Source organism: Callorhinus ursinus, unplaced genomic scaffold (assembly GCF_003265705.2).
Source record: "Callorhinus ursinus isolate GAN/ISIS: 27379988/994484 unplaced genomic scaffold, GSC_fseal_2.0 scaffold71, whole genome shotgun sequence".
In the NCBI taxonomy this organism is placed as follows: Eukaryota; Metazoa; Chordata; class Mammalia; order Carnivora; family Otariidae; genus Callorhinus; species Callorhinus ursinus.
The window spans coordinates 3,511,949-3,539,509 of NW_027397133.1; the positions used below are offsets into that span (position 1 = coordinate 3,511,949).

Below are 27,561 nucleotides of genomic sequence, written 5' to 3' on the forward strand. Positions count from 1 at the left end.
TTTTCAGCAATGTTCAATATTGTGAAATTCTGGAGCTAACAAAACAATTTGATAGTGACCTTGATATTTGTTGTGATGGGATCTGAAACCATTTCCAAGCCCTGAACACACACAGACACAACAGCTCTTAGGTATTAAGTGGGAAGAGCTGGTCAAGTTGATGTTGCCATGGAAACCCAGCCAGGCTGAGAATACCTACTTTTGGGCTTGAGAATCTTCGTTTCATAATGTCCCTTAACACTAACGCTGGTCCTGCCTGGTTGGTGTCCCTGGCTCAGTGAGACCCACCCCAGGACATGCACAGCCCCAGTGGCCTGGGAAGGTGCCCAGTCAGCGAGATCCTCCCCCCCGCCCCCCACCTTCCGCCCACCCCCAGGTTCAAGACAACGGAGCCCCAGCTGAGGAGCTCCAGCTGACTAGCTGGGGGCACAGGAAACACACAATGGGAAGAGGAAGCAGAAATCTCCACCCTTTTCCAGGCTGCAGGAGCGGCAAGAAGCTCCCTTCCTCGGCAGTGGAAGCCAGGGACGCTGCTGTAGGAAGGGCAGCTGATTCCCTATCAGCAACACCTCCCTCCCCTGCCCCCCCATGCCCCTCCCCCAAAAAAACCCCCAAAAGATGCTATGTCAGCAGTTCCTGCAGAAACAATGGGATTCTGTCGGGAGTCAGGACCCTACGAGCCTCTAGATGGCGCCAAGTCAAGACAGCCGCTGACAGGAATCCTCCCGCCTGGAGCGCTGGAGCACCAGCCCACACCTTTTCTTCCTAACTTCCGCCCAGAGGGGAGCTTAGGTGGAAAGCAAGCTGGCTCCAGATGGAGAGTTCCTATGCGTTTCACATCTAGGCCAGCCTGGAGCCTGCTGGACGAGGCACCGCTGGGAGGGCTCTATCTTTGGACAGCAGGTGCGGTGCAGAAGGCTGCACTCATCCCCACCCAGCCTCTGGAGAAACCCGGACTCCTGCTGGGAAAGAAGGCCAGGCAACCCGATGGATGATCGAGCCAGAGCTCTGCGCTTCCGCTCCATCCCTGATGGGCTCAGATAAGCTCAGGAGCAGTTCAGGGGCTGTGAGAGATTTCGCTCTGCCAAGACCACGGGGATAAAGTATGGCAAAGGTGGTACCCAGCCTGCAGAAACAAGCATCATGGGAAATGCAGACCAGGAAAAGGTGACTCCGGGGGCCCCGCAATCCCAGCAGCAGCCAGGTTCTGACAGGGGTGCCTCCACAGTTCCGGCTGGGCTGCTGTCGGTAACCCCATTTCCCAAAGTCCCAAAAAGCCCGTGATCCAAGACTTAAAACCCTGATTTGTGATTTCCCCCAAACTGCTGCCCACACCATCAGCCTTGTGAGTAAATCATGCTGGCTCAAAACTCCCTCTTTTGAGTTGGGCAATGATGAGATGAGACTAAGGTCCTATAGTCTAAGGAACACAGTCCCCCGCCCCCATCCCCCCCACCCCCCGTCACTGGCCAAGACCCTCCCTTCTGCAGCTGCACAGCAACGGCTCCTTCTGGGGGTCTTGGCCCACGAGGCTTGCAAAGCAGGAAGGCCGCCTTGGACTAAAAAAGGGAAAAAGTGCCACAAGGTGGAAAGCTGCAGCACAGCACCAAGTCCGGGAAAGGCTGCCTGCTGGGAAGACTCCCAATACTGTGGACAGGCGTCTCCCGAGACGGGCAGGTCGGGGGCGGAAACAGCTGTTGGGGCCGGCAGGATGGCACAAAAAGGTCGCCAGTATAACCAGAGGTGCTACCTTGCTACAGCCCCCAGTGAGCATCTGGTCAGGGCAATGCAAGCTGTCCCTTTTCCTCCAGAGACCCAGACCACACGCTGACTTCCTTGTAAGAGAGATGGGTGAGTGGAGGGGAGAAGAAAGGCCTGTTACAGCCCTGCCTCTAGAGCTCTCTTAATCTTTCATAAATAGGAGGAGGGACAGTGTCGTAGGAAACCAAGGGTCAGGGAAGGCTGTGCGGGCCACGCTTCCACTGTGGACAAGCAAAGGAGCAGGGATGTGACTCAAGTCTGATACAAATCCAGGCTCTTAACTCACAGAGTTTTGGGGGAACCTGCAACTTCCTTGACAGAACCCTTAGAAAAGCCCCTCTGGTCTACAAAGGCAGGGGCCTGATCTGCAAGCCCCTCTGTCCTTCCAACCCCGGCTCTAAGAGCCAGAGTGGCTGCTCCCTCAGAGCAGGACCCATTCTCATGGTGCTGCAACCCCTCCCCCCCAGTTCAGCCAACACAGCCCGGGGTGCTGCCTGCACCCGGGAGCCGGGCCGGGTTGCCAGTACTCACTGTGAGCCTCCACCAGATCAATCTGCATGTTGTACGGGACCAGGGGGTCTGGCAGCTCTGAGAAAAAGCTCTTCATGGCACCAGCCACGGTATTCACTGTAAAGTCTTTCTCTGCCAAGTCCAGGTTGTGGTCTGAAAGGAAGTTGGGAGAATGAGGGCAATATAAGCTGGAGACAAGCAAAAGGAAAACTCAGTGCTTGGGGGAAGTCAGAGAAACCTCGAAGACCCTGGGATGCTGCCCAGGGGTGGCCTGGAGCCAGGGCAGGGACTCGGGATTTTCACAGACAGAACGGGAGGTGGCATCCCTGGGTACTGCTAAAAAAAAAAAAAAAAATTGTGAGATCTGCAGACAGAGGCTGACACCCCATGCCTCCTTCCAAGGTCATCCTTTGAACAGAGCAACTGCACCCTGTCATTCTGTGCCACCCAATCCCCTTGTCTGGCTGGGATGTGGTGCTACCTTTTCCATATACCCTCCCCTCTGGAAAAAAAACAAAAGACTTTCCTAAAAGGTTGGCTCACTTTTCATGGTGGGTTACAGAACATTACCAACAATCCTGACTGCTGCCTCCATCCTTGTTCCTTAAAGCGGCAGGGGGGAAAAGACTCATCTTTCTCCCTCTGGCCCCTCCCAGCCTATGACACCACTGACCTCTGCGTCTTCACTTTTCTTTGAATACTGCATTCCTGATTTACAAGAAATCATCTACTGTTAGACATAAGCTGTTTCCATTTTGGGGAGATATAAACTGTTAACAGATTCTTGAATATACACAAGTACATACCCAAGTGTGCGGCTACACCCTCATTTTGACCTCATGCTTCCTATCCTGCAAGATAAACAGGTGTTTCCCTTCCCTAGTGTATGCCCTCCCCCTACTGCCAGCTAGCAGAGACTGGCCGTGGCGTCGCACAGTGCTATGGCTCCCCGGGAGCCTGCGGGTAGGGTGCCTGCTCCTGGCTGCTCTGTCCTGTAGGCCCCACGGGCTGCCTGGCTTCAGAGTCTGGCTTGGTCCCCCCAGGCCCAGCCACCCGCAGAGTTGGACCCTACTCTGATCCTCAGCTTACTTTCTGGCTGGTAACATCTGAGAACTTTTATTGCTTTGGCTCGTTTGCTTCTGGCACCAGTGGGTGTGACTTCTCATCCCGTAGTGTGCTCACTTCTAGGGCTGAGAGTTTGGTTCTCTGGCCCTAGGCCTCTGAGACCTAGCTTAGGAGACAGGAGTCCCTGCCAAGAGCCAGTCTAACTCACGAGATTTCAGCTTCAGGAGCCTGGGTCCCAATGCTCAGCTGATCATAAATGTTCCCTCGCATTGTTTCTCTTGTGTAGGGATTTGGCGAGGAGGGGAGTCATGTGTATTCCTGGGCCCTGGCAAAACAGGACCATGACCACAACCCCACTTCGTATTATGTGCCTGCAACCACCCTTGTTGGGCCCACTGCAAGGAAAGTAAGACCCCCAGAGGTGACCGAAGTGCATGCCGGGGTGACCTGGAACAGCATCAGTGGATGGTAACATGGGGGGCAGATGGCTGACGCGGGTTTGGCAGGGACGATGCTTCTGTTTGCTGATAGGGCCTGTCCCCCCCTCTTCCACATGGCAGTGTGCACACGGAGGCAAGGCTAAGTAGGGCCAAATATTTTCTCTTTCTCAGTCACCAAGCCTGGCTGTTCCGTCTGCCTTGGCCGGCTCCAGCCTCTGATGCTTGGCCAGGCTGTGGCCTTACCTTGGTCGAACTGTCTCTGCAGACTCTCCATCTCAGACTTATTCCCGCTGACCCGGTAGATGCCTTCAGTGCTCAATCCTGAGGAGAAACAAGCACGTTTCTTAGGAGCAGGGAGTGCAGAGCAGAGAACGAGGAGGGCTGGACTTGAGCAACAAGGCACCCGCCAGAGGAATAGGGTGAAGCACTCTGGACTTTCCTATGTGCTTCAACCCACTCACCCCCCATTTTCTTCTTCACTTCAATATTTAAAAATACTTTTTTGTAATGTGTAAGTGCCTCAGCTAATTTTTGTCCATATTTTGATGTACTCTTTTGAATTTTATTTTTTTTTTAAGTAGCTCCAATGTGGGGCTTGAACTCACAACCCCAAGATCAAGAGTCACATGTTCTGGGTGCCTGGGTGGCTCAGTTGGTTAAGCGACTGCCTTCGGCTCAGGTCATGATCCTGGAGTCCCAGGATCGAGTCCCGCATCGGGCTCCCTGCTCAGCAGGGAGTCTGCTTCTCCCTCTGACTTTCCTCCCTCTCATGCTCTCTCTCTACCATTCTCTCTCTCTCTCAATAAATAAATAAAAATCTTTGAAAAAAAAAAAAGAGTCACATGTTCTACCCCTGAGCCAGGCAGGCACCCCTTGAATTTTAATGTTTTTTAGAAAAATGGAGATAATACTGTGTTTTAAGCCACCCTTTTCATTTACAATGTATGTTGTGAGCTTATTCTAATCAAATATTCTTCTTTTTAAAAACATCAAAGTACGAAATAACTTTTAAAATAGTCCTATTGTGGGCGCCTGGGTGGCTCAGTTGGTTAAGCGACTGCCTTCGGCTCGGGTCATGATCCTGGAGTCCCGGGATCGAGTCCTGCATCGGGCTCCCTGCTCAGCAGGGAGTCTGCTTCTCCCTCTGACCCTCCTCCCTCTCATGCTCTCTATCTCATTCTCTCTTCTCTCTCTCAAATAAATAAATAAAACCTTTAAAAATAAAATAAAATAAAATAAAATAGTCCTGTTGTTAATCATTTAGGTTTTCCCTGTTAAAATACCCCACAATTATGTTTCTTATGTTTTCTGGATAGCTAGTAAGTTTAACAGATTCTTGGCAGTGTGTGTTTCTTACTTTGTGAATTTCCTATTCACGTTCTTGTCATTCTTTTTTTTTTTAATTTTTTTATTGTTATGTTAATCACCATATATTACATCATTAGTTTTTGATGCAGTGTTCCATGATTCATTGTTTGTTCATAACACCCAGTGCACCATGCAAAACGTGCCCTCCTCAATACCCATCACCAGGCTAACGTTCTTGTCATTCTTGTTCATTTCCCTATGAGTGGTCCCTCTCATTGTGTACTTGAAAGAGGCCTCTGAATAGTAAGGAACTATGTTAACATTACATATGTTTACATTTTGTTCCTTTTTGTTATCTGTCTTCTAATTTTGTATACTGAATTTTTTGAAGTACATAATTTAAAAATTTTAGGTTTTTAAGACCAGTTTCTTTAGATGTCCCCCTTTGTTTTTATCTTTGAACAGATCTTCCTATTCTTAGAGCAGGTCCTCTCTATTTCTTCTTTCTTGTTCTTTTATTACCCTTCCCCCCCCACCCCCCAAGCTCTCTGATCCTTCTGTAACCGATTTAGTATACAGTGTCAGCTAAGGAAAAAAATAATACTTAAAAACAATACTAAAATTTAGTTAAATAATACAGAAGAATATAAAGTATCAGGTGAGAGACTGACCCCCCCCTTCACCCCTCACCCCAGGAAGCACTGCTCAGCCTGGAGTGGATTCCAGTCACTGGCTACTGACCCCCCTCTTCTCCCTGTCTCAGGGAAGGAAAGCCCACTGCTGCACCCCTAAGATCACAGTTCTAAAGGATGATGAAGTCACGGTGAAGACCAGAGTGGGATCTCATGGCTAAACCAACCCTGGCCCCTTTTGAAGACTGTGGTTTCAAGCAACTCTGCTTAGCCGAAAGGGCACTGAGGGCATGCCCGGGAGCCAACACCAAACACCAGAAGGCAGTGTGGGCAGCGGAGAGAGGACCGGGCCAAAAGGCGATCAGTAAGCTCCAGAGAGCCAAGTGTCTCAACGTCAGTTATCACTGTGATTAGCGCCTCTGAAGAGGCACCCATCAGGCAAGATCAAAGCAGTCGGCCTATTTCTGGGGCCCCAGAAGAGTGGCAGGTGAACCTTTAAAGAACATCGAAGCCAAAGTCATCAATTCTCTGGCTTAAAAGGTGTTAACTGCACATGGGCCTTTCACCCCCGCGAAAAGGGGGTTTCTTAAGAGGCCAGCCCCAAGGAAGGACATCTTACTGTGCAATGCCTAGCTACAAGGGAGCTGCCCTCACTGCATTTGGAGGGAGGGTGAAGTGCATACCCTTGCCAGACCTGAGGCCCCAGATGCACCCTGTGCCCCTTCGGAGTCCACATTTCCTGAGTGTCTCTAGGCCGTGCACTGAGCTAGGCGCTTTCCCACATCCACCTACCACTCACTCACTTATTGAAGCCTCAGCCCCGTTTGGGAGCAGCTCCAGGATAGAAAGGACGTGGGTGAGACAAGTGAGGATCCGAAAGGCGAAACCCTTGCCCCAAACCACAAGGATGTTAAAGTCTAAGTCCAGGGCCTCTGCCGCTCTTGCTCCTCAGTGCTGTTCTGGAACATGTCTGACATCTGGCCAACAGGTTGGGGTCTGGACCACAGGCTTCCCCCCAGAAGAAATGCCAGGCTTGGGAGAAGCCCACGGGCCTGCAGCATCCTGGGGTGCTTTTGAGATGGCACATCTGCTGCTGCTCTCAATGCCCAAAGGTCAGAGGTCAGGGATGGGCCTAGTAGTTTTACGATGGTCTCTCTTCTCAGTGACTTTCCCAAACTGTCTCAGACATACTTAAATTTCCTACCTATTGCACATCCCAGGTAACATGTATCATACACTTAACACACAAAATCATCCCCATTTCGACAAGCCCTGGCTGGGTAGGTGTCAGCGGGCACAAGGCTTCACCCCCCAGGCTGGAAATACACCTATTTTCTCTACCTAGCCTTCCTTATCTGAGTATCAGTCCCCTCTGGCACTAAGACAACAAAGGCACAAATGGCAGGAGCTTAAGAAGTCCTCGAGAATGTAGCAATGGCCGCAGCACCTGAGCCCCAGTGTGGAGAGACCCTGTGTGAACAGCAGAAGAAAGACCCTGACAGCCTCCTTTCACGAACATTCGCCATCCTTTGGCAACTCTGACCTGCAGCTTGGAGAGGAGTCCTCTGCATGGTCTCCTCGTGGCCACCTGCCCCAGCAGCACCAGAGGGCAGAAAACAAGGTGCAAATCAGCTCTCTGGAAATGATCCGAGGCGTGGGCCCGCTGAAACCTCACTAGATGGATGATCACGAGAGTAGAAGCGTTTAAAAGCGCAAGGCGAGCTCCACGGCATCAATTAATCATCAACTTAGTATTTCCTGTAATCAGGACACATGTTTATTTTGCGAAATCCCATTTTAAAAATAGCAATTCTGCTGCTGCCCTATGCAACACCACGGCATAATTCAGGAAAGGTATCATTTGCTAGGCCAGTACCATTTCTCACAGCTACTAATCAGACACCAATTAAATAAAAACAAAACCTTACAGCCCACTGCAAACACCACGAAGGCTGCTACTGAAGCAGGGCAGAGGGCAACGACACAGCTGAGAGCGAGGGCGCCTGACAGAGCCAGCCTGGCCTCCCAGGGCTGCGCACGCTGGGACCCACACAGATGCACACTCCAGCGTCGACTCTGGCTCCCGCCTGCCAGCATAAAGCAAAGGCCTCACCAGCAGCGCCCTTGCCCCCCGACTGCACGTCCATCCCAGGCCCCCAAGTCCACTTGAGAAGCTTCAGCCTCATCTCTGAGGCATCTCTACACACCAGAAATCTCCAAAGACCTGCTACCAAAGCAGAGCCTCGGCTCTAGGCCTTTTTTTTTTCCCTTTCCTTTTTTCAAAAGCCCTATCTGAAAAAGCCCTTCAAAATCTTCTGTGTTAAAGTTAATCTTTGGGAATGCAACAAGAGAAAAGTTCAGCAAGGCCAAGGTCACTCTCTTCAAATACCTGAACAACTGCCATGTAGAACAGTCTTGTTCCAATGACTCTAGAGAACAGGGCCGAGACTAAGAAAGGAAACTGCAGGAAGGGAAGAGTTCTCTCACTATGTGAATAATCAGTAGCTACCACTGGCACTCGGCATCGGCCAGATCTTCTCAACTCCCCTTCACTGGACAGCCATTTGTCAAGGGTTGCTGTTTAAAAATATCAATACCTGGTCTAGGAAGATCACTAACAACGACCATCGTCAATACTTATGGAACGCTTACCACACGAGAGACACACACTGACAAGTGCTTACGACGCATTTTTACATTCGTTCTCACAACAGCCTCTTCGGAGAGGTTATTACCAACCCCATTTTACAGATGGGGCTGCAGAGACTAAGAGGCAAAGTAAGATGCACAAGGTCAGAGAGCTGAGGAACTGCGACGTAAACCCCATGTGACTGTAGAGTCTGCCTTCTTTTACTATGTTCGGAATCATCAGTTCTCAAAATTGGCCGTGCTTTGGAATCACCAGGGAGGCTTGCTACCTTAATACAGGTGCCAGGGCTCCACTGGCAGAGATTCCGGTTCTGCGTTTGGAGTGGGGCCCAAGAACAAGTACTTCCAGCACATCGCCACACACCGCTGGCCAGGGAACCAACCATACTTTTTGATAACTGCTATTCTAGAAGATGGCCCAGACTTCTAAGACCTCTGACTCCTAAATTCTATGTTCAGTAAAACTGGAAGGGGGTTCCCAGTATGGGGGAATACATACTGGGAGAAACAGATACAGGCTACTTCAGAAACAAAGCATTTTCAAAAAGTACTGTAATTGCTGCTTTTTTGTAATATAAGCAAGCCCTTACTGCATTATTTAAACTTTATCCATGGCCACGTACGACTTTCATTAAATGTTAAAAAATAGTAAAGAGAGGGTGGCTGGGTGGCTCAGTCGGGTAAGTGTCTGCCTTCGGCTGAGGTCATGATCCCAGGGTCCCCCATACTGGGCTGCACACTCAGCAGAGAGCCTGCTTCTCCTTCTCCCTCTGCTGCTCCCCCGCTTGTGCTCTGTCAAATAAATAAATAAAAATCTTAAAAAAAATCTTATAAAATCTTATAAAAAAAAACAGTAAAGAGAAAGTCAAAGGGGTCTTATTCTTTCTTCTACAGAATGTTCACTAAGCCCCTCCCAGGCAGATAAGTGCCTTTCCAGAGGCCTTTCAGGTGTGGTCTTCCTCAAACCTCCTTTGATGACCTAAGAAGGCTAGTAGATGGCCCAGCACCGCCGGCCCTGAGGTGTTCCCCATGGGCCAAGAACGGGCACACTGGAGCCCTGAGCCCGGCTCCTCCCCAGCACTTGGCACACAAGGGGCACTGGGAGCTTGGAAACCAAGAGGGAGAATCACCTCCTGCCGGGGCATGTGTCTGATTTTCTGAAATGTCCAAACAGGTTTTTATTCCTGGATCCCGAGCACCATTTCTCAGCACCGGTGTTCGCAGCCAGGAGCCTTTCCACAGTCAGCCTGGGTCAGGCTTGGCCTCTGCTCATTCACACCAGGACTCATTCCTCCTCAGTTTCCTTTCTAGCAACGAATCGATACCTCTTCCAAGACAAACTGACTTTTTTAGTTTTTACGTTCTATATTTAGATATAAAAACTCAGCACCTTAGTCCTATAAAAAAAAAAAAAACCACCTTAATTGGTGCTGCCGCTGCTCTAAAATGGCCCACACCATACCGGTCTTAACTGTGAAACAACTTTTGTTGACTTTTCTGGGGGCCGAAATCTAATAGAGCGTTCCTCTCTTTCATACATCTAAGAAGTCTCAGGCGGGCTAAATTTTAAGGCCAGAGGGGTGCCGAGAACTCAGGGAGAGAAGGAAACTCCCTCGACCATAAAATCTAAGCCGTCTGAAGAGGGCCGACCTCTGGGGAGGAGTGAGACGCCCCCCTTTAGGGTCAAAGGCCAGCAGTAGACGCGGGCTCTCCTTCTCCTGCCCCCACCTCAGTGCGGGACGAGGGGCTGGGGGCAGCGGGGGCCTGCGGTCAAAAGCAGAAGCTGCTTGCTCGCTGGAAGACCCTGCCCAGCTGGGCTTCCCTCCGTGTACAACAGAGAGAACAGTCCCCAGTCGGCGGCCCAGCGGTGCACCTCTCCAGGAGGCCTGAGCACAGAGCTAAGGGAGTAGCTATTACCCACATGATCCGAGTGGAAAGCGAGTTGGCAAGCGGAGAAGCACCTGAGTTTTGCTGCCCAGGAGACATGGGTTCAAATCCTGCCCCTGACTTCGGCGCACTTGACCGCCGAACGGATGGGATGAACACCTACCTTCTTAGGCTGTGAGGGACAGCTGAGAGACCTATGTAAAATGAAGCCCACAGCTTAATGCCTGTCATTTTTTTCCCTCTTTGCTCCATACTCTCAACAAGCCTCAACAGCAGTGCCTGCCTGGAGGCAGGGCCTGTTCTGAGGGCTCAGCCAAGGCAAGCCAGTCGGCAGAAAAATATTTTAAAACATGCATGGGCTTTGACACTAAAGTGACCTCGATTCTTATCCTGGCTCTGTCTCACTGCTGGCTGGGTGACTGAGGACAAATCACTCCACCTCTCCGAGCCCTGGGTTCCTCATCACAAACGGGTTTGTGTGCTAATGACTCTTGTCGGGATGTGGCAGAGAGTGAGGCTGCATGTATAAAAGTCTGCAACGCCAGCGACTGGCACACCGAGAGAATAGTGACAATGACAGAATAATGATGGGAGGTTAATTCTGCCTGCGGGCTGACTCTGTGCCGGGCACTCTTCTCAGTTCTTCACTAGGACTTGTCAGGGTGAATCCACCCAATAACTCTTTGAGGTAAATACTGTTTTTATTCCCATTTTACAGAGAGTGAATGGAGGCTCAGCGAGGCTAAGCCACTTGCCCAAGCCCACAGGGCTTGGTCTATGGGGGTGGGGGCAGGCTCTGAGCTGGCTCACTCAGGCTCCGTCTCAGATGATGACACGGGGCTCTCCCGCCTGGGACGTTAACTCCCTGCCCCTTCTCCTCGCGTATGGTGTGTAGCTTCCGTCCTGTAAATGCCAGATCCATTCTGGGCTCTGAGAACGTTCCCCTGGTGCAGTCCTATGCATTCATCTCTTCATTCACACCCCACTCAGCGTTCTCCTCTGTCAATTGGAGGGTGAGGAGGAAGAGCGTCAGAAAAAAGGCTGCCTCCTCGCCAGAGAAAAAGCCAGCCAATGGCAAGTGTCCTTGCTTTATTCCTGCGATGCAGTTTTACTATTGACGACCTGAAAGAGTCCCCACCAGATCTCCCTGTTGCCTTCCTGTTTCGGATGTGCCTGGAATGATTTTCTGGCTCTTCTATTACTCGAACACTAGGGTCACTTTGGCCCCGCCAGTGCCCCTTTGTTAGCTGTCTTCCCTTGGTAATTCCCTCGTCAATCAAGATCTGTTTCTGGCAATGCCAGACCTCCTTTCTCCCCATGACAGAATGCCACTAACACTCTATTATGACTGCTTGACCGGGTGTTAGCCCCACAAGTAGGCATTGTGGCTTTATAAATTTCCAATGCTATTGTACATACACATAGTCATGTCATAAATCTCGAGGCTGAGGAGGAAGGGAGAGAGGAGATCTGGAGGGAAGAGATGAAAATATCACACCAGGTCTGGGGCATCATGTGGCTCTAGCATCTGGCTGATCCTTTATAAGCTACCCATGTATTTACTGCCATTAACTGTGAAAGAGGCCTTCTGGACTCTGCTCTGAGCCAAACAAGGGGCTCTGCATTTTTCCTGATTTTCAAGAAAATGCATACCCCAATAGATGTGTTTATAAGAAACACTGACAAAGTGAACTTTAGGTCAGCCTAGAGTTGATGCTGCCTCTTCCGGCTCTTCCGGGCAGCCCGGGATGGAGAGGAGAGGAGAGTGTGACCCATAATCGAGGTGAGCAGACTCTACCCAGCAAAGCAGCAATCAATGCTCCAAGCTAGGAGCAGCTGGGAGACCCTTCTGCCAAGAATTCGAGCATCCTTGGGGGCTCTGGGTGTGACTTCGTCGGCACTCACACAAGCCCAGTGGCACAGTGGTGATAGCCGTGTGACTCTGAGGCGAGCTGGTGCCACCACAGTGAGGGGTCTCACTGGCTAAACAAAGAGCTACCAACAAAGAAACAGCCCCAGCTAGCACACAGGTACCACGTGTCACCACCAGCCCCATGTGCACGTATAATGCCAACTTCCTTTCCAACAGGCCCCCAAGTTAGAAAGGCCCCTTAAGATCAAGGCAGATTCCTCCCAAGCATTAATGAGGGCAGAGGTTAACTTTTTTCAGGTTCCTGATTCCCAGTGAACCAAGAAAGGAACAAAGATGTCACCAATCACAGCCCAGTCTCCTTCCTTTCCTGGCTTCCCTTTCCTAAGAATTAAGAAAGAGTACTTTTCGTAAGTTAAAGGCCTCAAATCTTCAAGCAGAAAAGGGGGTTGTGGTCCCCACTGGTCGGCAATCCTTCTGCTCTGCATCCGGGATCAAATACAAACTCTACCACACGTGGCCTGGGGCGGCCTGCAGCACGGCCGGAGCCTGCTCCCCGACGCCATCAGGCTGGCTTGGAAGCACAGACCCCTTCTTGCCTCAGGGCCTTCCTACAGGGTGTTCCTTCTACTTTTACCTCCATTTTTTTGGCTGGCTAAACCTCACTCCCTCAGAGAGGGCTTCCCTGACCCCCAGATCTAAATGAAGTGTGTTATGGTAACAGCTTCCATTTATGCAGTGCTTCTACCACGGGCCAGGCTCAGGGATAAGCACTTGAAGTGCACCATCTGGGCAAGGCCTCACAACCACCTGTAAGTTGTATACTACCGCTATTAGGATTCCCATTTTCCAGCGGGAGAGACCGAGCCACACGGCAAACGACTGGCAGGGCTGCTCTCGAACCCAGGTGGTCTGGCCCCAGGGCCTGTGCTTAAATCCCCACACCCTACCCACCCTGAACTTTCTCACATGGCACCAGCAAACTGGCAAGTCCCCGTACAGCTCTGAGGCCATCTGCCGCGTGCTGGCCCCCGAGGAGGCCATGGGAGCAGGCAGGGTTTTCCGATGACCCTTCTAGGTATCTGGATTTGGCACAGTAGCTCATACCTGAAGAAGGCATTCAGCAACTACCCCCGGAAAGGAGGGAAGGAAGGAAGTGGACTGAAATTGTATGTTCTCAACTAGTCTCATGCCTCCAGGCATCCTGGCAGGCCTTCCCAGCCCCTGGAATGTGGGAAACCGAAAGCCTTAGGCTTGGTCGGCATAGAGAAGGGGGTTCATAAACAAGTGTGCCCAACTCCTATCTTCCTTTATGTACTGGGTGAGGGTCTGCGCTCCCTGCCTCCACTAGTCCCTGTGGAGGTCCTGGGGACTCAGTGATAAATTCATTATCTCATGGGGGTCAGTCACGTGGGCTTCAATATCTGGGTTGTTCACTCTTACAGGGCAGGGCCATAGTTTGGCTTTGGCTGGGATCCCCCGCAAGTGGGCCGCAACCCCTTCCCGGAAGCGGGACAGAAAACCACACGCACACACGTGCACATGAAGGAGAGGGTAGGAGCGAGGGCCAAAGGAGCTCCCCTTGAGTCACCATTCAACGGCATAGGCGGGTGGGCTTCGTGGAGGCGCAGAGTGGGTAGCGCGTGCCCGGGCCACTTTCAACGACAGCCGGTGGCACCGACTGCAGGAGCAAGCTCAGCCCCTGTGGGCTAAGCTCGCTGAGGGCGGGGCAGGCTGGCTAACCAAGCTCGCCACTGTGGAGAGGGAAAGCGCCACCGGAAGAGCCCGGCCAGGCAGGCCTATCGGAACGGTCTCGGGGATTTGGGCTTCCACCCAGACTATTTCTGTCTTGGATGGAAGGGCAGGGTTACTCTGTGAAACAAGCTTTCCTTCTCTTTGGCTGCTGGGCGCTCCAGGCAGCTTGCCAGGGCGTGCTGTTCTGATCAGGGCACTGGGTCCTGAGGAAATCCGCTAGCAACGCCGAGTCACAAGCTACACAAACTCTGCTTATCTGCAAGAGGCCAAAGCGGAGCTGACTGCCTGCTTTTATGGCAAGGGGGCATTTTTAGGATGCAATCGGCTTGTGTTTGACTTACAAGTGAACAGAAAATCAGAGGGTGGTGAGAAATGGGCACAGGGGAAGCAGTCAAAAAAAGTGGAGAAACCTTTGTTTTACAACTATTTAGATTATAGGAAAGCAACTCGCTAACAAACCTAGAATTATAGGAGGAGGGAGAGATTAAGTAACACAGAACCCCCATAAAAATCACAGCAGATGAAACCGCACACCTCCTATTTCAGCACTTTAGCATCAATTCAAAGCAGTATAAATATGGCAATTACTCACATAAAGCCTGTTGGTGTAGTCCAGCCGTAACTGCACGTATTAAACTATTAAGTGATAGATGGGAGTATCTATCCTGAAATTAGCTGCCTTCTCTGAAAAGCTGAATCACAGAGAACTAGTTGACTGGATTTAACAGCTCCAGTCCCACCAAATCTCCTCCACAATAGCTCTAGAAAGTGGCTACGTTGAATGTGGACGGAACTATGAAGGCTTTTTGAGGGTAGCTGCCTCCCAAGTGTTAAAAGAACTTGGTAAAGTTCTGAGTCTGTTCAGTCTGATGTTACAAAGCTCCCAGTTTCAGTAGCCTCAAACAAAGAAGAAAGAGCTGGGGGGCGCCTGGGTGGCTCAGTTGGTTAAGCACCTGCCTTTAGCTCAGGTCATTATCTCAGGGTCCTGGGATTGAGGCCCTCGTTGGGCTCTCTGCTCAGCGGGGAGTCTGCTTCTCCCTCTGCCCCTCCCCACTAATGCTCGTTCTCTCTCAAATAAATAGATTTTTTTTTTATTTTTTTAATTTATTGACAGAGAGAGAGACAGTGAGAGAGGGAACACAAGCAGGGGGGAGTGTGAGAGGGAGAAGCAGGCCTCCCACTAAGCAGGCAGCCTGATGCAGAGCTCGATCCCAGGACTCTGGGATCATGACGGGGGAGGAAGGCAGACGCTTAACTGACTGAGCCACCCAGGCGCCCCTGAAATAAATAAATGAATAAATAAAATATTTAAAAAAACAAACAACAACAACAACGAAGGAAAAAGAGCTGTAATGTGGGTCCTTTCCATTCCGACGGGCTGTGAGCGGCCTCTGCCTAGAGGACTCTTGGACTGTTTCCTCTCTTATAAAGACAGATTAGTGGTTCTTTGAGATTAACACCGGATACAGTATATAAGGTGATCTGGGAAGAAAAAGCATGAGCACAGGGTTCTCCCCACGCTGATGAGAGGCACGCTGGCCCAGGGCTGGGCTCTTCCTGTTGCTCCTTCCCAGCCTTGAAGGACAGCTGCCTCCTCAGACCTAGGTGCCCTCAGAGGGGCAGAGGAAGCCTACTGGCAAGATCTTAAACTTAGGAACCCAAGGGGAGGGCAGGGGCTGTGTGGTATAATAGCAAATAAGGTTGTTCTCTGTCCCCAGTTACTGGCACAGAGCTCCTAAAACCCTTAGAATTTCCTTAAAGATAAGAATGTCTTTTGTTATTCATAATAAGCCCCTTCCAACCATACCTGAGTTTATGATAATGAGGTGACTCTTGGAGGGGAGGAGGGGGCTAGACAGCTTCAGGGTGGGGACTGCTCACCAAAAAGACCAAGTCTTGATTAAAGGGTTAGAACTTTCAGCTCCCCCTCCCTAAGAGAGGGTCTGGAAATGGAGCCCAATCACCAACAGTCAATGATTTAATCAACTATGCCTAACTAATGGAACCTGCATAACACCCCAACAACAGGATTTGGAGAGCTTCTGGGTTGGGGAACACATCCAGGTGTGGGGAAGGTGGCAGGCTCAGAGAGGGCACACGCCCCATCCCCTGTACCCTGTCTTAGCATCTCTTCCATTTGGCTGTTCTGGAGTTGTATCCCATATAACCAGCTATAAGAGTAAGTATAGCATTGTCCAGAGTTCTGCGAGTCGTTCTACCACACTATTGAATCTGGGGGGAGGTTGAGGGGACCCCTGCCTCTGTAGCCAAATCAGAGAGAAGTGTGGGTACCTTGGGGATCCACTACTTGCAACTGGTGTCTGAAGCGAGGACAGTCTTGGGAGAGTGAGTCTTTAAACCTGCAGAGTCTGACAGTGACCAACTCTGGGTAGTCAGTGTCAGAGAGCTGGGGAAGTCCTCACAGATTTGGTGTCAGGAGGAACACAACAGCTCTCGTGCAGTCAGACAGGAAGGCGGACAGTTGATGTGGGCAGCAGAGTCCAATATTAGCTGGCCTGACGCCACGGCTTCAGGAGTTGCTAGGGCACAGTCTTCTTCAGGCTTCAAATTATCCCGGTAAAGGGAGGCAATGGGGCCAAGAGTGTAGCGGCTCTGGGTTAGAATCCCGGCCCCTATCTTCATCTTTCTGAATCTCATTTCCCTTATCGGAGAATTGGAAATCACATCCATCTCAGAGGACCGCCATGAGAATGAAACAAGACTCATGGAAACACTGAGCACTGGGCCTGGTGATGTGAGCTCGGAACCGGCACTCAGTACGCATTATCTGCAAGGGAGTGGCTTCCACCTTCATTTTATAGTCCAAGAAAATCAAGCCTTAGAAGTTAAGGAACTCGCACAGGGTCCTACCTACCACACTGCCCACAGATGGCCCCTCTCTGTGAAAGGCTCTGCGCTGCTTGGGAGGGCTGCATGAAGAGTATTTCCCAATTAGATTAAGCAACCTGGAGTTCACCAACAGCTGTAGGAAATCAGCTCAAGTAGTAGTTTGGCCTTTTGTCGTGCTGTCTCCCATCAGGGCAACGTTATAATTTGCTCTCAGTTATAAAGCTGAAAATTATATGCATATTACTTATTCCAAACACTTAGCAGCCATTTTCCATGTGTAAGTTTGGTGGGGTTTTTTGGAGGGCAGTTCCAGGAAAGACAGGGTTGGTATGTTCTCAAGAACTGGGAAGAACGTATCAAAGTGCTCCCTAAAACTGGGGAGACTTTCTCATGATCACTGTGAAGACACAAGAGAGACAGATGCATGCTAGGCCGTCTCTCTGTGGGGAGGGATAAAACCCCCGACGGTTGTCTATTTTCAATCTACAACATGGAGGTGAGACACCCGAAATAAAGCCAGGAGCTAACCGTACCACATAAAAACACTTTTTTTAGCTGCCATTACTGCTATCTGTCATATGCATGTGTGATCAGTGAGTGACTCTCCACTTGGAAAGGATCCAATGGGAGGGGACAGGTGCACAGTAAAGCTGGAGGTGGACTATACCCGCTGTGGTCACCGGGAAGTTATGAATCCTGGGGCCTGGTGAAGAGAAAACTATTTGGTCTAAGCTCAACCACTTCACTGCTACTTATCCTTTAAAGTCCCGCAACTCTACCTCCCCAGCCCTCACAGAGCTCTCTTTTGTCAGCTGAGTGGTTTAGGGCCAAATCTTTTTACTTTTATTGGACCATAAACTCCTTGAGGACAAGGGTGTGCCATCATCCTTGTTCAATCTGGGTCATCTGGTAGGTATTCCACAAACACTTGGCCCCATAGCTGTCTTCAACCTCTTGGGAGGAGACGCCCTTCACTTTTCAAACCTAATGAAGAAGGCTGTAGATTCCGGTCTATCCCCAGTGTGCATGTGCAGGCACACACATATACACACAAGCTCTGCACTGATTTTCAGGGGTTCACAGATCTCCTGAAGCCCATCCAAAGACCCTAGGTTAAGCACCTCTAAGTAAAAAATACACCTGCCTGCACAGTCCTTCAAGTTATAGACTCCAGGGGTCTGAGAATCTGCCTTTCCCCAAGTTATCTGCTCTAACAGCACTAAGTCGTTCCCACAACAAATATTTCAGCAAACTCCAAAGACAGCCCTTGTGGCAGGAGCATCCTACAGCCTTCAAAGGTGAAACAAAACTTATGCACTACAAGAGCCTGGGCAAGGAAAAGGAAAAGCAAAAATGTAGACAGACTGTAGTCAATAAGAGATCTCCAAGTGATCAAGCCTCAAGAACTCATCTTGCATCTAGTGACTTGATTTCCTTAGCTGACATAATTTAACCAACTTAGTGCATAGGAGGGAGACATCACTTACTCCTTCGATAAATACCTGAGTGCCTAGGCCACGTCGGGTGCCATGCTAGGTGATGGCAAAGAAGAGACAGTTCCCGCCCTTGAGTTCCTCACAGGACATGGGGAAGCGAAGGGGCAGGACGAAGCCGAGTGGCAGCACCACAACGGGGTTTTGTACCCTCGGCAGAGAACCTACTGCTTCTTACTCGGAGTAACACCTCACCTTGCCCCGAGCAGGTGGGAGAGGGGGTATTCAGGGAAGGATTCCTGATGATGCAGAGGACAGAAAGAGAAACAAAGATGGAGGTAATCTCAGAAGCTGGATCCAACTCAGGAATGCACGCAACAGAGAGATCGAATAAGGGCATGAGTTCAGAGACCTAGGGCTCGGACAAAAAAACCCACTGCTTCTCTCAGGTGCACAACACCCACAGAAACAATTCATCCAGCAGTTATTTAGCGGGACGGCCAAACTCTCTGTCTTTACACCCTTGTCGGCAGAGTGTTCGCTAACGGGCTGCCTGTTGCCACTCAGGTAAATGTTCACTTAGAGTCACTGGGACTCCACGGCTGCCTCCGCCCAGCCCCTGCTGGCTCGGCTGGCGCAAGAGACACAGACAGATCATCGGGCAATGAGGAATCTTTGGCAGGTCTCTTCTCTATGGACCCACCTTCGAATTAGTACCAGCCCAGCCACTGTGGGCTGAGAAATGTTAAGTACAAACCTAGAGTGGACCATCCATCCACCTATCCTCCATGTACTGTTGTTGTGGTTATATCACAGCCTTATCGAGATACAATTCACATACCATACAATGCTCCTGTTGAAAGTATATAATTCAAAGATTTTTAAGTAAATTTACAGAGTTGTGTAACCATCATCACAATCAATTTTAGAACATTTTCATCAACCCCACAAAGAAACTCCATACCCTTGAAGGCCCTGGTAACCACTAGTCCACTTTCTGTCCTTATAGATTTGCCTATTCTGAACATTTCATATAAATGGAATCCTCAGATATGTGGTCCCTGTGACTGGCTTCTTTGATTTAGCATACTGTTTTCAAGGGTCATCCCTCTTGCAGTATGTACAGATACTCTGTGCCTTTTTATGGCTAATAATCCATTGTATGGAGAGCCCGCGTTTTCTTTATCCATTCGTCAACTGGACATTTGGGTGGTTAGCACTCTTTGCCTACAAAGAGTAACGCCGCCTTCTCCGTATTATTTTAAACCCTAAATTCTAAAGTGATTTTCAGACATTTCTCCAAACCCAGGAAAGATGCATTTGAATCTTCAGGGCCTGCACCTCCACGCAGGACACCATGTCTCCCATTAGTTCTGGCAGCCTGATTCACTTGCCCTGATCTGACTCGCAGCCCCTTTCCTTCCAAGCCTGTCTACTTAAATACCCTTCCCTGGACTGTTCACAGTATACCCTCTAGCCCTCACATTAAAAACACACGGAAATCGGTTTCTACTCTGATGTTGCAACCTTGCTCAAGGTTTGTATTCTATGCATCCTTTTTCTTCTCCTTTTCTGTGCATACAATTCCATTTTCCCACTGAATGGAAATCTTGACGGAGGAGGTCTTTTGAATGTCTCTATACTAGTCAGTCATTCATAGCCATTTATTAGAGCCCTGTGTCCTTGGTTTGCAGGATACAATGATGAAGACCCAGTCCCTTCCCTCAAGGAACTTAGGATCTATTGAGGAAGCAAAACAATCGGAGTTCAGTGTGACTGAGTGGTCACAGAGGACTGCACAGAGCCCTACAGAACATGGGATGGGGTGGGGGGGTCCTGACTCAGGGGGTAGGTCAGAGAAGGACTCCAGGAGGGGACTCTTTTTTTTTTTTTTTTAAAGATTTTATTTATTTATTTGAGAGAGAGAGAAGGAGAGACAGAGAGCATGAGAGGGAAGAGGGTCAGAGGGAGAAGCAGACTCTCCGCTGAGCGGGGAACCCGATGTGGGACTCGATCCTGGGACTCCAGGATCATGACCTGAGCCGAAAGCAGTCGCTTAACCAACTGAGCCACCCAGGCGCCCAGGAGGGGACTCTTGAAATGGAACCGCAAGTGAAAGCACTTTGGGTGAGAAGTATCACAGAAGCTTAAGGAACTGCACACAGTTCTAATGCGTGTGGCTAAATTTTATCATTGTGGATGAAAGAAATAGCCAGAGGTGAGGCTAGATGATGGGCAGGGGCTGGATCCTACTGGCAATAGCATTAAAACTTTATTGTGGCGGTGACAGAGAGCCACTGAAGAATTTTAAACAGGGGAAGGTGTCACAATCTCATTTGTTATCGACAGACATTTGCAGCAGTCTGGATAAGGGACCAAGAAGGACACAAGCTGAAAAGTGTAAAGTCCAGTTACCAAGAGGCCATGCCCATAAATTGGGAAGGCAGACTAAATGCAGAGGCAGGGCCAGATATGGGACCCTGAGGACCAATTAATCAGAGTGACTGAAGACGGAGAGGACTCAGAGAGCTTCGTGCTGATAAAGTTCAGCAAATTCTCTCAGATGAAAACCTTCAAACCCTGCCTTCCCACTAACGATAGCGATGGCTGACAAGCTTTCGCGGGAAAGTCAAAATCCCTTTTCCAAATGAAATCTGAAACTAAACCTTCGAGGGGGAAGGACCCAGGGTCCTGGTGGCCTGCCTTCACCATCCCCACACAGAAGCACTTCTTTGGAATCCTAGGGATCCAAGACAGAGAGTCTGGAAAGGCCTGGCCAAGTCCAAATGCTGGAGCCTGACATTCAAAGGACTCTAGGGCAACAGAGTTTTGTGGTTAGCAGCACCTCTCACCTCCAACACCCGAATCTTGTGCAGCCCGCTTCCCCTGCCTGGAAGATTCTTCCCCATCCAGTGTCTGCTACAGAACCCAAGTTACCAGGGCACCTGGGTGGCTTAGTCGCTTAAGTATCTGCCTTGGGCTCAGGTCCTGGGATCAAGCCCTGTGTTGGGCTCCCTGCTCAACAAGGAGTCTGCTTCTCCCTCTCCCTTTGCCCCTCCCTCTGCTGGTACTCTCTTCTCTCAAATAAATAAATGAAATCTTAAAAAACAAACAAACCCAGTTTATCTTTCAGGCCCGGCCATCACCCTGACACGCACCAAGCCAGCTAAAGGGATTGATTTCCTTCCGTTCCTTGTTTCCATCTAACGCCTCAGCCTCATGGACACTGGGCAAACTCACTGCCATGAACTATATTCACTGTTAATGTTCTCTTCCATGTACCTATCTCTCCAACAGGACCTGGCCTTTGGTTTCCTCAGGATCTCCTCAGCATTAAAAACGTCTTGTACTCAAATGGCCCCAAAGCATTTATAGATTGATAAACTAATTTACTGTGCGCACGCCACCCCATCAACCCACGAAAGTAAAGACAAACAACTGCAATGACTAAATATGAAAATAGGAAGAGGAAAAAAATAGCACGGTCTTGGATTGAAAGACCATATATTACAAAGATGTTCAACTGCATTTTAAACATAAACCAAATAAAAACCTCAACAGAATGGTTAAAATACACTAAACAAAATAATTAAAAAAAAATCCACATAGATATTTTGCAAAAAAAGTAAAATATCCTTGAAAGACCCAGGAGAAAACATCACATAGGGGCAGGTTGGAAGGTTGCCCGGTGGACCCTGGGGGCTGCTCAGTATATAAGTGAAGCTGGGACTGGGGCTGGAGAAAGATGGAAGGTTTCCAACCAACTACTCCCTTTACTGACTTGGCCTTGACTATAGTCTTTGCTAGACTGAGAGCCCTTCTAGGACAATCTGAACTGTCCTATTCATCTCTGAACCTCCAGTACCTAAGGGAACTGGCACATAACAGGCCTTGATTACTCTCTTAGGATAGTAAAAACTAAACATTATGAGGCTATAGAATTTACTAGTAAAAAGAGCAATTGGGGTGGATAGGAAGTGGAGTTGAAAAAGACTAATTATACACATTATAAACTAACAACTTAGGAAATATGATTTTGGTAAAAAATTACATCTGTGAAACAAATCTTTAAAAAGCCTCGATTTTTAGGATTTAATAGTTGGTAAAGTGATTGACACGAAATACAGGGGAAGGATATCAAAAAATGGTATTATGATAACTGGGTAGGATAACTGAAGAGGAAATAAATCCCTTTAAATCCATGCTTTATGTTGGGACAGGCCACCAACGACTCACCGGGACTGTTCATTTCTACGTTTTTGAGAATTTTAGTCTCACCATGGGTCCACATTGGCTTGTGCCTAATTCTTTCTTCTTAAAGAATTCACATATTGACCTTAAAACCCGAGGTAAAATCTTCTTCCTCTAAGCTCCAACAAGCCACATCAAGCCCTCTGGTGAACTGAAACTGCCCTATCATGCAAATACGATCCCAAATGCAGCGAGCCAGCCAGCTGAGTCAGTCAGAACTTGAAAATTATTTGTCAGTTTTTCAGTGGAGGTTGACCTATGGTATAAAGGAAGACAGAGATGTCACCTGCTTAGGTTCATGAAATAAGCTAGAAACTGAATTTTCAATTTAAAATAATCTCATCTCTGATGATATGGTATGACACAGGGTGACGTGTGGGTAACAGTATCACAGCAATCCATCACTACCAAAAGCGTATGACCAGGTGACGCTCTACAGAATTCCATGTCCACCAGGGGCACAAAAATTAACAGCACCATCGTGTCTTTTCAGGAGATGGTAACTCAGGGAGACAAGGTAAAGATGTGAAGAGTGAAATCATGCTTAATGATAGTAAGGATGGTCAGTAAGCAAGAAGGCAGGATTCATGTTGGGCCTCTGACAACAGCTGGATGTGCTGAGGCCAGAGGGAAGGACGGCAGGCAGAGGGTAAAGGAAAACAAATGGGAAGGAGGTGGTGAGGTGGGCTAGGGGCTTGTAGTAAGGTCCGACATGGGAATTCTCTAGTGAGAGAGAGCCCACCTACAGAAGGCCCTGTCTGGTTCAAAATAAGGACTTACTTCCAACATTATATCTGGAATGTCCCTCCCCCAGCGCTGTATTTACCAGTGTCCCTTTAGAATAGAACAGGAGCTTTCTTTAACACTTCCTCCATGTGTCAGGGATGTTTAGGATTTAAGAGGAGACCAGTCTGGACTTCACACACTTACCTGAAGTTTACACAAATCTCTTGGTATCATCAGGACACGGAACACACCATGCTCATGAGGCTGTCTTACGTTAACAGGGTTGGCTTTTGTAATTTAGCCATTATTTCTAACTCATGATCAAATAGGGCATCCTTAACGATGTGCTACCAGTACCAGCAAAGTCGACAGTGTGTATATGCGTTACTCAGAACAGACCTTAATCTCTAGTCAAAGGCAACAATTTTTGACCACGGGAAATGTTCAACATCCAACTATGTTTTGACTCCCAGAAGGTTTCCAGATACAATCTCTACAGCAAAATAAAGGAATCTTGGATGCTGAAAATCTCCCATCTTGGAGCCACACACCGTGCAAACAATTCCTTGGAATCCACTACTCTACCATCCTTCCAAAGGAGGCCAGGAAGGATAAAACAGAAATCGGTTTCCTTTTTACTTTGAGCAAATAATTTTCCTGAAGAGGATACAATTATGTGAAACAGGGACTGGCCTACAAACGACCAGGAAGAAGCAGCAGAGAGTATGGATTAGGACACAGTGAGGAGGAGAAACCACGAGTGAGCGGCAGGCTGGCATCCCACACAACCTGACTTTCTCGGCAGCCAGCAAACCTTCCTGAGCATGTCTGTCTCGACGGAGTGCGAGGTCCCGGGCTGGGATTTTCCCCAAACACAGTGGTGTGAGCTATCAAACCAGAAACTCCATTTGGCACATCAGCTGCCTCTCAGACACATTGCTATTCTTTAAGGGCCTCAAGGTGAGAGACACGGTCACACATTCACAGCACTTCTGGGTGCCAAGAGCATCACTAGTCCAGTCTTGGCAAGAGAGGCAAGGGCTCTGGCTTCAAGCACAAGGCTCTCAGGAAACCTCAGCTACATATGGTAGGAGAGAGAGGGAACCTTTCAGCTCTTGGGGTTTCATCTGTAAAATGAAAGAGTTGGATTAGATGCTTTAAAAAGCCTTTTATTTAAGTATAATACACATTTGTAAGTTTTTTTTTTAAAAGATCTTATTTTTTTTAGTAATCTCTACACCCAACATGGGACTCCAACTTACGACCCTGAGATTAGGGGTCATGTGCTCTATGGGCACCTGGGTGGCTCAGATGGTTAAAGGTCCGGCTCCTGATCTCAGCTCAGGTCTTGACCTTGGGGTCGTTGAGTTCAAGCCCCACATTGGGCGCCAGGTTGGGCGTGGAGCCTACTTAAAAAAAAGAGAGTTGCATGCTCTGCCAACTAAGCCAGCCAAATGCCCCTACATTTGTAAGTTTATAGAGAAGTGCACAGTGATGAATTTTCACACAGCGAACACACCCACATAAATAGCACCAAGGTAAAGAATCAAAGCATTCCCAGCATTCCAGAAGCCCCCTTCCAGTCCCCACTGCCCACCAAGGATAACCACTACCCTGATTTCTAATAGCACAGCTAATTTTCTGTTTTCTACTCTATAGAAATAGAATCATCCAGTATGCATTCCTTTGTTCCTCTTGTTCAACATATTCACAAGAGTTACTGTATTGCAGAGAGCTGAACTAGATGATTAATCATGACCTGAGCCACCCAGGTGCCCCTGAACTAGATGATCTTTAAGGCACTTTCTCATTCTAACGTGTTACCATTTAAAACCATGGTGTTGCCTTTATACGCTGCAGATAGGGGTGGCATACTGGACAACATTTTGGCAATGTCCATCAAAATACAAAACATACACGTCAGTCCATTCTGAGATATTTATTCTACGGACACATTTGCACATCTGTCTGTGTGCGTCTGTATATACACACACCTGTAGATAGACAGCCACTGTAGTACCGTTTACAATACAAGACTGGAAACAATGTCTTTCAATGGGAGACCGAGTAAATAAAATATATAATATGTCCAAACCACGAGACACCATGCAGTGAGCAAGAAGAGGAAAGGGGGAAGGGGAGGAAGGGGAGGAAGAGGAGGAAGAAGTAGAAGTTTACACCTACCTATATGGGAAAATGTCCACAATGTATTTTTAGGTGAGGAAAAAAGCAAGGCATAGAACAGTATGTTTGGTGTTGCTCCCTTTGCGGAAAAACAAGTAGCACATGCTATATATTATGTGTATGTATATGCAGAGAAAATAAAACTCTGTGAAGGAACAATTCAAACTCCTAACAGCAGATAACTTTGAGGAATGAAAAAGTGACTTTACTTTTTTACTTCAAACAGTTCTATACAGTTTGATTTTTTAAGAAGTAATGTAACACTGGGGCACCTGGTTGGCCCGGTCGGTTAAGCATCTGACTCTTGATTTAGGCTCAGGTCATGGTCTCAGGGTGGTGAGATCGGGCCCCGAGTTGGACTGCATGCTCAGCGTGGAGTTTGTTTGAGATTTTTTCTCTCTGCGTGGAGTTTGCTTGAGATTTTTTCTCTCCCTCTCCCTCTGCCCCTCCCCACTGCTTGTGCAAGCTCTAAGATAAATAAAATCTTTAAAAAAAAAAAAAGTAATGTAACATTTATTGTTAAATTCCTATTCACACAATGCAGCAATAGCACAAATGACAAATGGGGAAGCCTGTCAAACTCTCCCTTCTGTCCCAGCACCACCTGGGGAGACACTCCCGAAATCTTTCCTATTTTCAGTTTTCTTTCTTTCTCCTTTTTTTAGTCATCTCTACACCTAACACGAGGCTAGAACTCATGAGCCAGAGATCAAGAGTCACAGGCTTCTCCGACTGAGGCAGCCAGGCACCCTGACATTTTCCTATCATGTCACAAACACATACATACTGGTTTCTTCTACCTTATGAGTGGGATCATACTACACACATTATTTTACAACTGCTTTTCTCACTTTACAATAAATTGTGGACATAGTTCCATATTGGTACATACAGAGAAATCTCATCTTTTTCCCACCTGCCTAGGACTCCAGTAGATGGATGCACTCTTCTCCTCTGTTAACAGACATCCTTGTACATAACTTTGTGGACAAGGGCAAACATTTCCATAGGACAAATTCCCAGAAGGGCCAATGGCTAGGACCAAGGACATAAGAGTTTATAAAGTTGTTAACAGTTACTACCAAATGATCTTTTTAAATGGCCATATCTATTTAACAGTACACTAATGCACAATTTCTAGACACTGTGCCTTTGATGATTTTTAATAAGGAGTACCCATTTTACAACAAAAATCACAAAAGCTTTATTATTTTTTTAAATGACAAAGCCACTTTATTTTATTTATTTGACAGAGAGAGAGACAGCGAGAGAGGGAACACAAGCAGGGGGAGTGGGAGAGGGAGAAGCAGACTCCCCATTGAGCAGGGAGCCCGATGTGGGGCTCGATCCCAGGACCCTGGGATCATGACCCAAGCCAAAGGCAGACGCTTAACGACTAAGCCACCCAGGCACCCAAAAATCACAAAAGCTTTACAAAGGAGATGAAGGGCGCCTGGGTGGCTCAGCTGGTTAAGCGACTGCCTTCGGCTCAGGTCATGATCCCGGGAGTCCTGGGATCGAGTCCCGCTTCGGGCTCCCAGCTCAGCGGGGAGCCCGCTTCTCCCTCTGACCCTTTCCCCTCTCATGCTGTTTCTTTCTCACTCTCTCTCTCAAATAAATACAATCTTTAAGAAAATAAAAATAAAAAGGAGATGAAAATCTAAAGACCTAGCAAAAAACCCACTTTTTAAGTTTAACCTATTTTAAAAGCTGGTCTCCTAATTGCTGAAATTATGTAGAAGGCCAAAGAAAGCACCTAATTTATTTCTGTGCGTATATCCTCCACTCACAAAGAATGCTGGCTCTCAACATTCTGGCCAGAAACAATCAAGCCACCATGACGTCTGGTTGTCAAGGTCCACGCTACAACTGGACAAGAGAACTTGCATTACCATGAATCAGGTTTCTCTGCCATATCAAGATTTCCACTTTAAAATTATTCAGTTGTAGGTTCTGGTTCCCCGCTTCCAGGAAAGGCCGAACCTTGTTAGGGCTAGCATTTCAAAGCATCTACAAACAGGGCTGTTATGCTAGTTATCAGAAGGTGGGCAAATTTTTAAGTCAGCAAGCCCCTTGTCTGGACGAGCTAGTCTAATAAACCTCTCATTTTAAAGTTGGGGACAGGGACGCCTGGGTGGCTCAGTCGTTAAGCGTCTGCCTTCGGCTCAGGTCATGATCCCAGGGTTCTGGGATCGAGCCCCGCATCGGGCTCCCCGCTCAGCGGGAAGCCTGCTTCTCCC

General features: G+C 48.5%; 1 protein-coding gene across 2 annotated transcripts in view; it reads right to left on the reverse strand.

The window, feature by feature from the left end:
* Positions 1-27,561, reverse strand: part of ARHGAP35 (Rho GTPase activating protein 35) — a 125,119-nt gene that overhangs the window by 9,862 nt on the left and 87,696 nt on the right. Inside the window, exons 4-5 of one of the 2 annotated variants that reach the window (XM_025849604.2) lie at positions 4,020-4,097; positions 2,293-2,424 (exon numbers count right to left, since the gene is read on the reverse strand). In XM_025849604.2, coding sequence (XP_025705389.1) covers positions 2,293-2,424; positions 4,020-4,097 — 210 coding nt within the window. Of the gene's footprint in view, positions 1-2,292; positions 2,425-4,019; positions 4,098-22,555; positions 22,668-27,561 lie in introns of those variants that run through there. The other variant, XM_073886526.1, reaches the window with a different exon arrangement.